This window comes from Columba livia, chromosome 17 (assembly GCF_036013475.1).
Source record: "Columba livia isolate bColLiv1 breed racing homer chromosome 17, bColLiv1.pat.W.v2, whole genome shotgun sequence".
Lineage (NCBI taxonomy): Eukaryota > Metazoa > Chordata > Aves > Columbiformes > Columbidae > Columba > Columba livia.
This window is the reverse complement of record NC_088618.1, coordinates 3698369-3714103: the sequence shown is the minus strand read 5'-3', so window position 1 is coordinate 3714103 and position 15735 is coordinate 3698369. Positions and strand designations below refer to the sequence as shown.

At 40.3% G+C, this 15735-nt stretch overlaps 1 protein-coding gene across 7 annotated transcripts in view; it reads left to right on the top strand.

Annotated features, from left to right (window-relative positions):
• The first annotated feature begins 333 nt into the window (after positions 1 to 333).
• DNAH10 (dynein axonemal heavy chain 10) overlaps positions 334 to 15735 on the top strand; it is a 51076-nt gene continuing 35674 nt past the window's right edge. For 3 of the 7 annotated variants that reach the window (XM_065033366.1, XM_065033367.1, XM_021286173.2), the window contains exons 1-23: positions 339 to 674; positions 1845 to 1951; positions 2128 to 2233; positions 2745 to 2860; positions 3325 to 3517; positions 4073 to 4230; positions 4501 to 4731; positions 5289 to 5479; positions 5951 to 6149; positions 6571 to 6765; positions 7374 to 7544; positions 8284 to 8460; positions 8807 to 8977; positions 9606 to 9775; positions 10454 to 10605; positions 10993 to 11157; positions 11826 to 12033; positions 12369 to 12525; positions 13470 to 13946; positions 14392 to 14550; positions 14866 to 14982; positions 15056 to 15158; positions 15385 to 15563. In XM_065033366.1, the coding sequence (XP_064889438.1) occupies positions 437 to 674; positions 1845 to 1951; positions 2128 to 2233; positions 2745 to 2860; positions 3325 to 3517; positions 4073 to 4230; positions 4501 to 4731; positions 5289 to 5479; positions 5951 to 6149; positions 6571 to 6765; positions 7374 to 7544; positions 8284 to 8460; positions 8807 to 8977; positions 9606 to 9775; positions 10454 to 10605; positions 10993 to 11157; positions 11826 to 12033; positions 12369 to 12525; positions 13470 to 13946; positions 14392 to 14550; positions 14866 to 14982; positions 15056 to 15158; positions 15385 to 15563 (4140 nt within the window). In that variant the 5' untranslated portion in view covers positions 339 to 436. Of the gene's footprint in view, positions 675 to 1844; positions 1952 to 2127; positions 2234 to 2744; positions 2861 to 3324; positions 3518 to 4072; positions 4231 to 4500; positions 4732 to 5288; positions 5480 to 5950; positions 6150 to 6570; positions 6766 to 7373; positions 7545 to 8283; positions 8461 to 8806; positions 8978 to 9605; positions 9776 to 10453; positions 10606 to 10992; positions 11158 to 11825; positions 12034 to 12368; positions 12526 to 13469; positions 13947 to 14391; positions 14551 to 14865; positions 14983 to 15055; positions 15159 to 15384; positions 15564 to 15735 lie in introns of those variants that run through there. The other 4 variants (XR_002412047.2, XM_065033370.1, XR_010466768.1 and 1 more) reach the window with 3 other exon arrangements.

Here is a 15735-nt window from a genome sequence, read left to right as displayed (position 1 = left end):
GGACCCCGTCCTCCGCGGCCCCTTCACGGGGCAGCCCGTCCCCGTCCCCCGCGGTCCCTCCACGGGGCAGCCCGTCCCCCGCGGCCCCTCCACGGGGCAGCCCGTCCCCGTCCCCCGCGGCCCCTCCACGGGGCAGCCCGTCCCCCGTCCCACGGGGCAGCCCGTCCCCGTCCCCCGCGGCCCTTCCACGGGGCAGCCCGTCCCCGTCCCCCGCGGCCCCTCCACGGGGCAGCCTGTCGCCGTCCCCCGCGTTTCCCGCCCCTCCTGAGGTAAAACCGCACGTGAGGGCGGCGCGCAGGCGGCAGTTGCCCGCGAGGTGGCCGTTGTGCGCGCGCCGACCTTCTGAGGCGAACGGGCGGGCGGTGGCGATCGCTCCTCCCCGGGTCGTTGCCGTGGCCACCGGGAGGCGTCGGGTCGATGCTCGGCGGCTGCCGCCATGAGCCGGGACGATGTGCGAGTGCAGTGGTTGCGGGACAGGGTGCTCGCCGCCCTGGGGCTGACCGATCCGGCGCCTTTCGAGGAGCTGCTGCAGCGCGGCCATGGCGAGGGGGCACGGGCTGTGCTGCGCTTTTTGGAGCGCGGCGCCCCGGACGGGGACGGGGAGAGTGAGGCGGACACGGCGCTGCTGCTGCTGCGGGCCGAGCGGCGCGGAGAAGACGGCGAGAAGGCAGCGGGTGAGCCCCCCTGGGCACCGCCAACCCCCTTCCCAGCTCCCTGTTTCCCTCTGTCCCATCTCTTGAGTCTTTGCCCCGTTACTCCTGTCCTTACAGCGTTCCCAGCCTCTCCATCCACTGTGCTGTGTCCAGTCCTTCTGAACCCCTTTTATCCCACCCATTTTCATGACCTTTCTCCTCTCTGGTTGTGCCCCGGTGGGATTTGTGCCATCCCCACTGCAAATGGTTATTGATACAATGGCTTTCCAGCCATTTTGTGTGTGTGTGCAGACACAGGTGATGCTGATGAGTTTGCAGATAAGCAGCTGGAGAAAGGCCCAGATAAGGTACTTTCTGAGCAGTTCACTGCAACAGGTTCCTCTGTGGTGCTGGAAGGAAGTTTGAGTGGCTGAAGTGTAATTGTTGCGGTCCATGCTCCACGGGGGCTAAATGAGCCTGGCTAACATGGCTCTGTTCAGTGGATTCATCACTATTTGTAATGTCAGCTGTTGCTTTTCCCCAGAAAGCAGGTCTGATTTTGTGGACAGTGTGGCTAAGTAATGTTTTCTCAAGAAGCTCTACCTCAGGATGTTCCTCTGAAAGAAACCTATTCTAGTTTGGCTCTTTTCATCTTTTCCAAACAGATGGAAAGAAATAGACTGACTGGGATGAACAAAATCAACCCACAGACCTTCCATCCAGTCTTTGTCTGTGACATCTTTTACTGGCTTCATAATTTCGCCTTTTTTAGAGGTTAATTTTATTAAAATAAATATAATTAACATGTTCCTTTTAGTAGGAATGAATTAATTCCCCTGGTCTTAAGACCTGCAAGCTCTTCTCTTTATTCTGATGTAGTTTATTGAGGATAAAAGTGGTGGTTCAGTACTTTAACCACAATATTGCAGAAAAGCCTTTCACAAGAAATTGAAAAAGAAAAAGAGAAGACCAGTTACCTGTGGGATGCAGCATAGTCACTTGTTTATTTTGGTTCAGTTCTTCAGCAATAGTACAGTCCTGTGGGCAAATGTATGATTAACACCAAGTGTGGATGGCTGCTTGTTGAAAGGTGATGCTGAAGGTGGGAGAAAACGCTTAGTTATTTAGTTTGAGAAGGAGATTGGAGGATCCATCTTACATGCATGGAATACCTGTTCTTTAACTGAGTTATATCGCGTTCTTCTTTCTTAGGGATGACCCAGAGTGTGTCAGGTCATGGATCAACTCTCCCTAGTGGGTCTGAATTGAGTAAAGTGGAGGAAACGGTTACAAGTGACAGTATGGAACACACACTGCAGGTAAGTCTGTTGTGTTTTTCTCTGCTCTTTTGTGGATAGGAAGATGCAAATGTTTCAGTAATACTGGCAGGCACATGAAGGCGGTACAGCGCAGAGCAAGTACTCATTTTCTCTACTGTTAAGAAACGTGGCAGCAACCAGTAATATTCACACTTCCTTTTTATTTTCTGTTTCAGCTACAAGAACAGAAAGCTGACAAAGTGTGTTTCTACGTGGCTCTTGATGAAATTCCTGAAGAATTTGTGTCAGATTTTACTGTGTATTTTCTCAGAGATGCCAAAGGTATGTGCCCTGCATAACTGCAGGCTCAGTGTTTTCAGTCTTTGCATTAAACACTACTTCACATTGAGAAAAGGTGGTAGTGACTGGGATTCAGGATAGTGCGCATCCAGCTTCACTAGCTGGGTACAAGTACTCAGAATTTCTCTCAGTTTTTCTAGAAACAGGACATTTGAGAAAAAAATAACATGATAATGTATTAGGTCATTTTATGTCAGTTCTGTGCAAGGTTTTCCTGGTCTGTCTGTAGAACAGGAGTTCAAATCAACGCCACTGTTCTGTTTGAACAGAAAACCATTTCCTAACTATAAGGCTGGATTGTAAAGACTTCGAGTCAGATGATGACACTCAAGTATTTTTCTGCCCTTTCTAAAAAAAATATACACTGACTTACATCAAAGCTCATTTATTACAAACACAATTTGTTTTATTGCAGTTTTAACTTATTATAGAAAGGACTCTGCTTTCTGTATCAAATAACTAGATTTATTTTAATTGTTTGTATACTGTTTAGAAAGAGTTACTGAACCTAAGGACTTGACTGAAGCTAATGAGATTCTTCCTAAACTGATAAAGTTTGGTCCGCTGACTGATGATACTCTTCTGATGCTAAAGAATGCTATCTCACAGGTGAACATGTTATATATGGAGTCTTGAGTGTTTCTGTGAGTGGTCTGCCTATTTAGTATTCTGCTGATCATATGGACTATGCATAAGAAATACTAATACTTAGTGAGTGAACTTCATATGCCAAATGAAGTTTTTGTTAATCCGTACTTGATATTTCCCAATTTTTTGTAAAGATGTGGGGACTGGAATTATTTCATTGCCTGGCCCTGTATGAGAAACATTTCAGAGTGTGACATGAGATAACCTTTATTTTTGTGCAGACAGACTGTTGTAAAAGCAAGCTGGAGCTATTCCCTGCAGGACTTGAGGTAGAGAGAATGATGCTGAGAGGTGAAATGGAAGGAAATGCACTTAAATTTTAGAACAACATATCCAATGTTTAAGTGAATTGCTAGTAAGCTGACTTTTACTGTTTTCTTTTTTGATATGGACTATCTAATCTATGGTACCTGTTTGAATTATAGGTGTTTTCACCAGCTGTCTCATATAGTCAGCAGCAGACTGAGGAAACTTCTGTCCATCTAGATAGTGACGACACAGATTCTGAAAATGGAAATTTACCCAAGACTGAGCTTGTAGAAGAGAAAGAACAACCTGTGGAATGTGGTGATAATCAGATAGGGAATGAGCCTCAGCAGTCTGCACAACCAGCTGAAGGTGAGTGTTCTGCCTGTGCCAGAACTGGTGTTGAGAGTACCTGACAGTAGAAAGAGCTTCACCGAGGAATGGTTTTATATAGAATAACAACTACATACAGTTTCTGGAGAAACTCCAGACCTGATTAAAATTTCTCTGTGCCAGTACTGGAAGTATTTTTACTGCCCTGAAGCATAGCAGACAGTATGGAGAAATGGATGGAATTGGTGATAGTCTTTCAAACAGTCTGGAGTAAGGGCAGGAGAGAGTGTCAGCATGCCTTATCGCTTACCTGTGTTCAGGGCAGTCAGGCCAATTCTTGATAGTTAGAGACTGGGGTGAGGCTTGAAAGCTGGGAGCTTTTAATGTATTTTTAGGAATATATCTTTCTTTGCATTGTGTTAACTGTGAAGCAACTGGATGTTCTTTTGCCATATTCTCAAGCAGGTGGAGCAGGTGTTGTGTTACCTGTCCTCAAGCAGCTACCAGGATGGAGGCACGAGCCATTTCAGTGTTTTACCTCACCGGTGCCGATGGAACAGTACAGTTAATTCTCTGTGCCTTTCCTTCCAATAGGAGATGTTAAACTGGAGATGCCAACTGTAAATCTAGATGGAGAAGTGACTGTTCTTGCCACAGTTCCAGAAGTGGTTGAAGCTCTGGAATATTGTGCGATGACCTGGCAGAAATTAATATCCACAGCTCTAGAAGAAGAGCTGAAAAAGGTTCCACAGGTAATGTTGCCTATAGTACCAGCTGGGGCTGGCTGCTGGGGCTGCTCGGGTCTAAGCAGACATGTCTGGGGGAGGAGGCTGCGGTGCTCTGTCTGTCTCCGGCAGACTGCTGGCTGGGGTACAGCATAGGCTTGGTTAGTAATAACTATGGAAAACTAAGGCACTTTTGTTTTCTGTACTCTTCTGAAGATCGCAATGAAATACTAAAAGCTGCAGTGATTTTTAGAAAACATATGACTGGTTTTTGATTTTATTCCACATTATTTGTAGGGTAATGGTCCACTTGCAGAAATTGATCTCTGGCGTGAAAGAAATTATGCTTTAAGTGCTCTTACTGAACAGACAAAGCTTCCAGATGTGCAAAAAGTCTTGGAAATACTACAGGAAGCTGAATCTGACTATATTGGAGATTTACAGATGGTCTTGAGTGATCTCAGAAAACATCATGTGGAAGCTCTAGATAACACTATGTTTCTTTCGACTCTTGAACGCCATTTTAAGGTACGTATCCTTAAGAGAACTTTGTGAAGTTTGAACTGTAGTTACCTAAGTTTAGTTTTGCTGTTGATATAATCACCTGTTTTTTATTTTTTACTTTTTATTAGCGATAAAGATATACTCTAGCTTTTTCTATTTAATTTAAGACAAGGCTTGCTTATTTTGTTTGAGCTACAGTTGTTCTAATATTGGAAAGCAGAAACCCAGAGCTGTGAATGGCTTCGTTTGTAAATCACAGCCTTGGGAGAATTTGATAGCGTAGCTGAATTGGGGAAAACAAAGGTTTCTCTAGTCCCGTTTTTGAGGTAGCTTCTATCACTGATTACAGCTGATGTCTCAATTTTTAAGTTTTATTGAAGATCATCCAAACATCCAAATAAGGAGTCGAGCCAAAACCAGTAAAGGGGCATCTTTTACAGAAGAGAGAATATTAATGAGACAGAGCCTAATAATGTCACAGACTTAACTCATGTATCTATAGAATAAATATTAGTTTATTGAATAGTTATCTATATATTGCCATGTCATCTTATTCACAGTATTTATAATACCTTTAACAGAGTTTAACATATGGCACTGAGCTGCATGTTGTCTTGGATACAATTCCTTCCCTGATGAGTGCCTTGAGGATGATATGGATTATCTCTCGGCATTACAACAAGGATGAACGGATGGTGCCCCTCATGGAACGGATTGCATGGCAAATTGCAGCAAGAGTGAGCAAAGCTGTGGATTTACGCACGCTGTTTAAGTAAGTACTGGATTCTTCTTTAGCTAGGCTATATTTAGTAAAAGCTTTGCTTGTTTTACAGGAAATACAGTAGATAACACTTGCATCAAATAGGTTTCTGCATTTTTCACTGTCTGAAGTTGTATTAGAAGATAAATTAAAAGCCAATTTATTTTGTAATTTGCGTCAGTTACTGAATCAGCCCTGAAGAAAGAGGTGCTTGTCCTGTGTTGTTTTGAAAGGGCATAAATCAATAAACTCAATAGAATTATAGTGGTAAAAATGTAGCATAAATATAATCAAAATCAGTCCTGAAATAATATCTCCTTTCAAAATCAGTCATATTGAAAATTAAGACCTCACAATTATAAGTTTTGCCCAGATCTTTTACAATTAGAAGCTGCTAAACCGGGGTATATTAATTTGAGATATAATTTTCTATCTATAGTCTTTCTATTGATAGTATCTTAACTGTTTTGATTTGATTAATAGAGAAGATAGCGCTGCTGCAAAAGCGAAAATAGTAGATGCCAAAACTACTCTTGAAGAATGGAGGAAATGTTATTTTGCTGTTCGTGCCCAAATTGAAGCATCGGGAAGAGAGCAACACTGGGAATTTGACCGAAAACGTTTGTTTGAAAAAACAGATTATATGACTTCAGTCTGTCAAGATCTGTATGATATTTTGCAGGTAGTAATATAGACAATAACTAAAGGCATTGTGTGATCAATATATCAGTTGCAGGATAACATATGAATGGAGAGATGCTATGTTTAGGCTACTTCAAGTCAGGGTAATTAGAAATATTAGTCTGTCAATGGTCAGATATTGTAGACTGTGTATATAAAAACTGTGTATGTGAAAAGTAGAATAAAAAGGAGTAATAACTGAGTATTATCTGTTTTAACAGCTGAAGTGTTGGGCCTGTAGAGTGTTGTTTTTCCCATAAAGCTTTTTAATATCTTGTATAAAAATACACAAAATATAAAGCTGATCATTCCCTGAGCTGTTTTTATTTTTTAAAGGAAATAATATCAGAAAGATGTGTTAAATGGCAGAAAAGAACCACATTAAAAATAAAGCTTTCTGTTATGTTCCTCTGAATTAACAGGTCATTGAAGAGTTTTACAATCTATTCGGTTCAGAACTGACAGCGATCACAGGGGATCCAATGCGTATTAACGATCTAACGAGAGCAGTAAATGGACTAGTTAGTCCCATGGAACAACTGACTTTTGACCCTTTTAACATCGAATGTGCTCGTGACTGGAAATCAGTTATGGAAGTATTTAAAGAAGAAGTTTCAGTAAGTACCTCATACTGTGATCCCACCCCCCCATTAACTTCCTGTATACAAATTACTTCTAGAATATCAACATTTTCATTTAAAGAAAATCTAAGTTTGCAAAGTAAACAAAATAATATATGAATAAATATGTAAATGAAAATGTGAAAATGATTTTCTGTTTCCAAGTTGGTTTTGTTTATAGTTTCACTTTATGTTGAAAGTGGTGAAGGACACTTTTTGTTCATTGGCAGAATTGCTACAGCATGGACAGATGCTACGTATGACCTCCCTGATTCGTGTGCTGACATGATTCAATCATGTCCTACAAAGCAGTAAAACTTCCTTTTCTGGCTTCAGTCCTTCACCCCTCAGCTGAGAACACCCACAAGGTCCAGATTATTAAAATGTTTTTTGTGGTTTATATAGCTGCTCAGCAGACACATTAATGCACATTGATTTCTTGCAGCATACTGGAAAGCCATCAGCTTGTTAGTAATTTATAAGGCAAAGAATAGTAAAAATATGCTTGAACACTATTACAAAAGTGTTTTCATTTTGCCTTCCTTTCTTGGTTTTGCAAGATGAATCTCTAATGGTTGGATTTCTTGGCTTTTTCCTTTGCTTAGGTTATTGAAGAAGAGACCAAAACTCTTATTGATGAATCTTTTAAGACCCCTCGATCAGCAGAAGCTGCATTTGACATGCTGTTAAACTTCAGACACATCCGCTCTCGTGAAGCCATTAATAAGCAGATAACAATGAAGTTCAATGATATTTTGGACCAATACTGTAAAGAGGTATTTAATTCAAGGATTTCTTATGTAGTATGTGAAGCTCTTTACCTAGTGAAAATCATGAATTTGTTTATATGTCTAAACACCTGTGTAGTGTCGTTGATTATCTGAAAGACTGACAAGTTTTAGAAAATAACCATAATAATTGCTCTCAGTTTTTTGGACCCTATTGGAGAAATAGTACATTCCATTTGCTGGAATGGGTGTGCATATCTATATAGTGTGGCACTGTAAGGGAACTGAAAGGTGTTTTCATGTACTCGGAATGTAACAAGGCTTGTGGCTATTCCTTTACCATGTGAACAGCAGCTCAACAGGCATCCTTCCTGAGAAAATACGTCTTTCACAAATACAGCTTTCTTCTGATGGACAAGTTCATGATATGACCAAAAGGCACCAGGGATCAAAGTGAAAGCAGAAGTAATTTCTGACACGTTGAAGCCTGTATGTTGGAAAGACTTTCATGTCAGCATTTTTCTTGATATTTCAAAGAACATTGACTTTGACAATAAAATGTAATCTCACAGGAAATACTGCCACAATAGCAGTTCCACAGGTTACAGAAAGGAAGATATTCTCTGTAATGCAATTAATACAAACAAGAGATGTATGAAAAACTAAATAAAGTTTTTATCCTGCTGCTGGAATTAGCTTCAGAGCCTGTGCTGTGTACCAGGTTAGATACTGACCAGGGACAAGCAAATGGAGAAATGATTCTTTGCAATATTTTATTCTCTTCTAGGTTGAAAGTGTCAAGCAAATCTTTGTTCAGAACCTCAAGGATCCACCTTTGTACAAGAATCATCCTCCAGTGGCTGGAGCAATATACTGGTCCCGATCCCTTTTCTATCGGATCAAACACACTATTGTTCGATTTCAAGAAGCAGAGGAGTTGCTTGCTAGTGAACGTGGAAAGGAAGTATGTTAGTTCTTTTGATATTTAATGAAAGAATAAATTCTTCATACCCTTCTTCTCAAGATGTGAAAATGCCCTTATGTGAGGGCAAGAATGTCTTTGCACACAGCAAGCGACATTAGATGTGAAAACCTGATTGGGACCTTCCCACTGCTTTTCAGAGAGACAGTGATGGAATCAATGACAGAATTCAAGAGCCTAAATTCTCCATCACCTGCCCTAATCATAGGGCATTACTTACCATCTCATCTAATACAAATTAGAAACCATATTAAGACACTGTTAAGACAGGTTAGTTGAACATTTCTCATAGTCTTTAAAATTAATTATACAGAATTTTCCTGTCTAGGTGAAACAAATATATCTTCAAGTGGCGAAGAGGATGAAAGAGTATGAAGATGAAAAATATAATCAGTGGAGGGATGGGACAGAACAGATACTCCCAACGTTATTGAAAAATACTCTACTAACTGTCACTGGTGGGGCTGCAGCCCGTGTTAATCCAGAGACTTCTGAGCAGGTGAGATATAGAAAGGTAACATACCAGACTTCTCCGTGAGGAAGAACTGAAACCTGACGGTCAGTGAGATTTTTCCAAGACTAATATTTTAAACACAGTTTTTGAAAGGAAAATTTCAAAAATTCCAAGCTCAGAATTGTTTGTGGTCCTTTATAAGATGTAGTTGCTGAATGACCTGGCGGACGGATGAATGTTCTTTCTCTGTGTTGTCTTATGTGCTGTACTTCCTGTAATTTTTGGGGGTTTGGTGCAACATCTTGGGACATTACAACAAAATTTGGGACTGAAGTTAGGTAGAAGTAGGTTCCCAGCACAGATCATACAGAATCCTTTTCTGAATAAAATTTTGTCAATGAGCTTCCCCTGGGATTTGTGTTGTAACTAGTTGCAGCAGCATGTAAACAGAGGTGATTTGGTTAATTTCTTGTAATCAGCTTTCACTGGATAGGTAGTTGTGTGTAATTTCTGAAACTAGAATGCTGAGGTTGCTCTTGCATTTTAAAGGCATTTCCACAAGCTCTGAACATCAGCTGTTCTGACTTTTACCTCCTGCCTTACCATGTCTCCAAAAGCTAAATTTTTTAACAGCTTGGTGTTCCTCTTCTTTATGCTCTTTCTTGTGTTGTAGAACTCTGTAACAGGAGAGCCTGTCACCACAAAGAAAGGTGTCCACTTCATGGTGAATTTTTCTCCTATGTTCCACGAGATTATCATTGAAACAAAGTACATGGAACAACTAGGGTTTCCAGTCCCAGAAAAAGCAAGATATATGGCATTACAGGAAGATAAATATAGTAGGTAAGGCTGTAACAGAATATCTGCTCACATACAGACTTATGGCAGTGTTTCCAGTGCTTCGCTTCAAACCAGAATGAGGTGGGTGCCCTGGTGACAGAAGATACAGAGAAGGCAGAGTTACTGAATGCCTTCTTTGTCTCTGTCTACTCTGCCGGCCGCTGTCCTGAGGATCCCGCACCGCTGAGGCCCCAGAGGAAGGCAGGACAATGGAGGAGTTTGCCTGGGTTGATGAGGACTGGGTTAGGGAGCAGTTAGGCAATCTGGACATCCATAAATCCATGGGTCTGGATGGGATGCACACACCGGTGCTGAGGGAGCTGGCTGAGGTCATTGCTGGGCCCCTCTCCATCATCTTTGCCAAGTCTAGGGAAACGAGAGAGGTGCCTGAGGACTGGAGGAAAGCAAATGTCACTCCAGTCTTCAAAAAGGGCAAGAAGGAGGATCCAGGTAACTCTAGACCGGTCAGCCTCACCTCCATCCCCAGGTAACTGATGGAGTGACTTCTCCTTGGTGCCATCTCCAGGCATATCAAGGATAAGAGGGACATTAGGGGCAGTCCTGCTCCGGCAGGGGGATTGGACTGGATGATCTTTCGAGGTCCCTTCCAATCCCTAACATTCTGTGATTCGAGAAAATAATGATTTTATGTATTGTTGTTGTGTTTCTTATACTTCTTAGGTATACAAATGGATTGAAAAAAATGCTGGATCACTATCACAAATTAATGGGAACACTGAATGAAGCAGAAACCCAACTACTTGATGACCATATTCAAAACCTCTGGAAAATATTCAAATCAGGGCACAGTAGACTCAACTGGAAGTCCGTAGGTAATGGAGACTTAAATGCTGATTTTCAGTTTAAAAATATCTTCAATTCTGCACTATATTTTTTACATCATATGGCAGCAATGTATCCCTAAATAGTACATCCTATTGCTACAGTCAGAGTCAGAATAGTGGATTAGACAGACTCTGATCCAGTAGAGTATTTGTTCTGTTTTTATTATATGTAAAACACTAAATGGAAATGGATAGAGACCCTTAGATAACAGCTGTAAGGGAGCTAGATGAAGGATTAGGTGGAAAATCATCTAATCTGTCTTTCTGCAGAGCATCAGTTCATTCTCAGAGATAAAACACATCTGGTTGTGGTAATTTTGATGCATTGGTGAAATATTTGTTAAAAGAAAAAAAATGGTTATGATTTATTTCAAGGTATTGCTGACTTTATTGTCCAATGTACACAAGCCATCAAGAAGTTTGAATCACTTGTTCATCAGATTCGTTATAATTCTGGAGACATAAGCAACAAACTTCTGTCCATAGAATCAACAAACCTCTTTAAGTTTCCGCTTCCAAAAAATGGTGATGAACTTCCTAGTAAGTCTTTACATTTTCATTTCCAAACTCTGTGATGTTTTATTTTGCCCTGTCTGCAACTCTTGATCAACCGATGATCAACCCTTTCAATTGTTACCAGAACTAGTTACAGTAGTATTTCATGGTGTAACAGAGGAAGCACAAGCAGAGCTCCAGTGCCCTAAAGCTGATGCTATCAATGAGAGAAACATAAAGATGAGTATACAAATAGATATTTGACTTGTGTCTGCCTTGCTTTTGCTCACTTTCCCCATAGTTTGCCCTTGATTTCCTCGAGTGCAGCAGTGTAGCCTTAGAGCTGCCATCTGCATGGAGGGGCAGGTCCCTTCTGGGCCATCTGAACTGAACTGGATTCCTCAGAGGGAAATTGCAGTGAGGTGATTGTCTCCCACATCTCACTTGAGTGAGTGGGTGATGGACCACGTCTTTCAATGCTTTGTAAGCCTTAAAGAGGTTACTTTCACATCTAATGGTTCCTATTAAGTAATTGAATCCATATAAAATCAGAGGGCTGAAATATTAATAAATTAAGCATTAGTAAGTGAAGATATTTTTTATCACTATACAAGATCAATTTCGTGTTCACAAAGCCCAGCTAATTAGTCCAGTATGCAAGTCTGTTAGGTCTTTTGCAGTTAATAATGCTATTTTTTTTTTATCTCTTGCAGAAGTGAAAGAATTTTTTGAGTATTTAAAGTGTGAGAGAGCAAAAGATGTGGCAAACATGGTTCAAAAGTATACTGCCATTCCACAATTGCTAATAAAAGTAGAAGGACGAGTTGCCAATACAAACAGTGGCAGGTCTCCAAAATTAGCTTCCTATTATGCATACTGGGAAAACAGGATTTATCAGGTGTTGACACAGTTAATTGTGAAGTAAGTCAATTGTTTGCTTTAATGGATTTTCAGTCATTTGCCTTCATGTTTTTCAGGATCTGTTGGTCAGCATGCTTATTGATATTCTTTTTGAACACCTCAGTGATTTTCAGTTTAAGACAGATTTGTATTTGTACTGTTTTTTTGCATTAAATCAGTATTAGTGGGACAATTTTGCTCTGATACACATCGGTGAAGTTGGTGGTAACTGACTTCAGGCAGGTTTGCTTACGTATCTAAGCACATACCTGATAATTGCATTCGCTCTTGGGCATTTCTATGGGGGGCAGCACCTAATTATTACAATCTTTTATGTGATTTTTTTCCTTTTCCAGGAATTTGCAGGCTTTTAATGCAGCTGTTCTTGCAAATGTGCCATTGTTCCAAGCAGAAGCTATTTTATCTGCTCCTGAGTTAATCTTGCAACCTAATGCCAGTGAGATTGACAAAATGACTGCACAATGTATCCGAGATTGTGTTGAGGTCACTAAGGTGATTTTGGATAAAGATTTACTTGTTACCATTGTGTCTGGGCAAGCATAAATGTCAAATGGAAGATTCATATTGCTTTATCTTGAAATCAAAATATCCAATACATTGTTCTAATTTTACAAACTGATGACAAAAGAAAAAGATTGCCATAAAGCTTCATGCAGTTTTTACTTGGGCAAAATTATTTGTTACTTTTCAGCAGTTCTGCCAGTGTAAGGACATGATTTGGTTCTGTAAATCAACATACATCAGAAAAATATACGTTTGAGATTACACTGCAGGTGTTGCTTTCTGATGCATGAATAAGCTGGTGGAATAAGGAATCCAAGTAGCCTTCTCTACATTATGGCTCTCCTCAAAAAGCAGCAGAAAAACTCTTCAGAAAATGCTGGGAGAAGGGCATCTAGGATGCATCTAGGCCAGCGGGTTTGCAGCAGATGAAATATGTAGTTTGCTGCTAAAGGTTTAGCAATATGTCCCTGCATAAATATGTTCACATTGAACTGCTTTCCAGAAAAGAAGCCAGATCTTGTGGCTGTGTTCCCACCCTGTGCTGATAGAGAAATGATTCCAGATGTCACCTGAAATGAACAAATTTAGATTAAGTGTGTTTCCTATGCTCAGATTTGCTGGTTTGCTCCACTGCTGCATCCAGCCTGTTTCATCTAATACCTGTTTCTCTGTGTCATGCTATATTGTTGCTCAGTGAATTTTAAAAGCAGACTGAATAATGCATGGAGAGGTTTTGTTAGGATGAAATCATCTCTTCTCTCAAGTTTATGGGAAAATATAATCTCTTTTCTTGCTGTCAGAAGAAAAAAAAAAAAAAAGATTGGAGAAATTATTCACATCACCTACAGAGTCTCCTAAATAATGATGAATGATTTGACTAAAATGTCTCTTTACAAAGTAACAGCTTTTTAACCCTGTCTTGAAAACTCTAGCATTTTGTACGATGGATGAATGGTACGTGTATTGAATGCCCTCCTCAGCGTGTCATGGAAGATGAAGTTATCACTTTCAGCTTTTACAACGACATCTCCCAGAACCCTCAAATCATTGAACAGGCTGTTCTCATCACTCAGAACATCCACAAACTCCTGGCTTCTCTCAGCAAGTATTTGAACCAATGGAAGAGGTACCAGCTACTGTGGAAATTAGACAAAGACGCAGTCATAGAGAAGTTAGCTGTGGAAAAGCCTGCTTGTATCACTTTTGATGAGGAGTTACAGTTCTATATGAAGGTAGCTCAAGAAGTTACTCAACAGCCCTTAATTAAAGATGAGCAATGTGTCAGGCTTCAGCTGGCTCCTTTAGCTTGCACACTGCAGGCGAGTGCTAGAGGCTGGGTGACTGCACTTGGAAAGTTGCTTAATCAGTCTGCAAGAGAAGAACTCTTCAGGCTTCAGGAGGAGATTCAGGTAGGCGTTTTGAGCTCCTGTTGTAGGATGTAGCTGGCACTGAGTGATGATCTGAACCACTCTTCAAATTGGTTGAAACTATCCGGTGTATTCTGGTGTGTCATGTTAGGAAGCGAGCGGTTCCTCTCTGTGAAGCAGGAGAGAGTAGTAATGTGAAAACCCAGGACATTCTCACTCCTCTACTGGTGAAAGGTTCACACTGATAATTCTGAAGTTCCCTTTAAATTGCTGCTTAAAACTTCTGTTTTGTTGTAGCAAAAGCATCCCTTCTGTACTGCAGTTTACTTTTTGTTGATTTTGTTTGTACATGTGTGTTATCTTTATCACATAGACTAAAAATGAATATGCATGTTATTTACTTGTGTTTTGTGTTTGACTAATACTTATAATTCGGTCTAATTGCTTTGTCATTGTTGCTTCTGGAAATTATTTTTACTTTTTACAGAGCTTGTCACAGATTCTTAAGAGACCTCCAAATTCCCTGGATGATCTGAGAATTGTCCTTGGCACAATTGAGGAGATCAGAGCCATGTCCTTCAAGGTGGAAATGAAATATTTAGATATCTGGGAGAGATACCGAACTCTTGCAATGTACAATCTTCCAGTAAGTGCATGCCTTGTCTCATAAAACATTTCAAATTCGAGCTAGGGGCACAAATACCTCACGTGTGAATGAGTAAACGTTTTCCTTTTAAGGCATTTTGTGGAATCACAGTATTGTTGAGGTTAGAAGCGATGTCTGGTGCTTGTCTAGTCCAAACCTCTGTCTTGAAACAGTATTTCCACTTTAAAGTGGACATATTGCATCTGTTTAAATCTGATTCAGATCACTTCAATGCTGTTTTTGTGGTTTGCAAATCTAAAATGTGAGCATATATACCTTTCTTTCTTGTGAGAGGTGTAACTTGTTTTGTTTCAGGTGGCTAAAGAAGAGCAAGAGATGGCAGACAAGATTAAGGAAAAATGGGAGACTCTCTTCTTGGAAGCATTAGAAGTTGATCACAGCCTTGGAGGCATGAAAAGCAAATTCATAAAGGTAATATTTGTAATGAATACTGAAAAAAAATTAGAAATTGAAAGGAAAATAACTTAAACATTGTTCTCTTTAGATTACAAAGCAACAAATTGAGGACTACAGCAAAGAGATAGAAGATTTCTTCCAGAAATTCATATCTGAGGGTCCTGGTGCTGTTGGGGAAGATCTTGATAAAGGTAAATCGATTAATGTGTGCAAAGTGGTGTCTTAAAAATCAGACAAGTCTTCAAATTTCATGTAAAACAAGAAAATTGTGCTTTCCTTATTAGCATATGAGCCGATCAACCAGGAACGTGACATTTTTTGTACTGTAACTTCTACAGACTATATGCAAGTGCTGTCTTATTTATTCCTTGTGATCTGTGGGATCATTTATCTAGAAAAATCTCACTTCCTTCCCAGGGCTGGAGCTCATGGCCGTTTTTGAAAAAGAAGTGGAAAAACTGGAAAAAACTCACCAGGAACTGGGTGGTACTGAGAAGCTTTTTGACTTGCCAGCTACCCTGTACCCTGACTTAATAAAAGCACAGAATGATATGAAAGCTCTAAAGCAGATCTACGAAATTTATGAATTACAAAAAGTAAGTATTACCCTGCGTGTACACAGACACACGTATTCATGCACAGACATACAGAAAAGGTGCGGGAGAGAAGAGGAAGCTGCATTTTTCTCTGGTTACTATCAACTCTTGTTCTAAGACTTTGCATGAAATAAGCTGTGACCTGTAGTTGGTTATCACCATGAAGTGATTT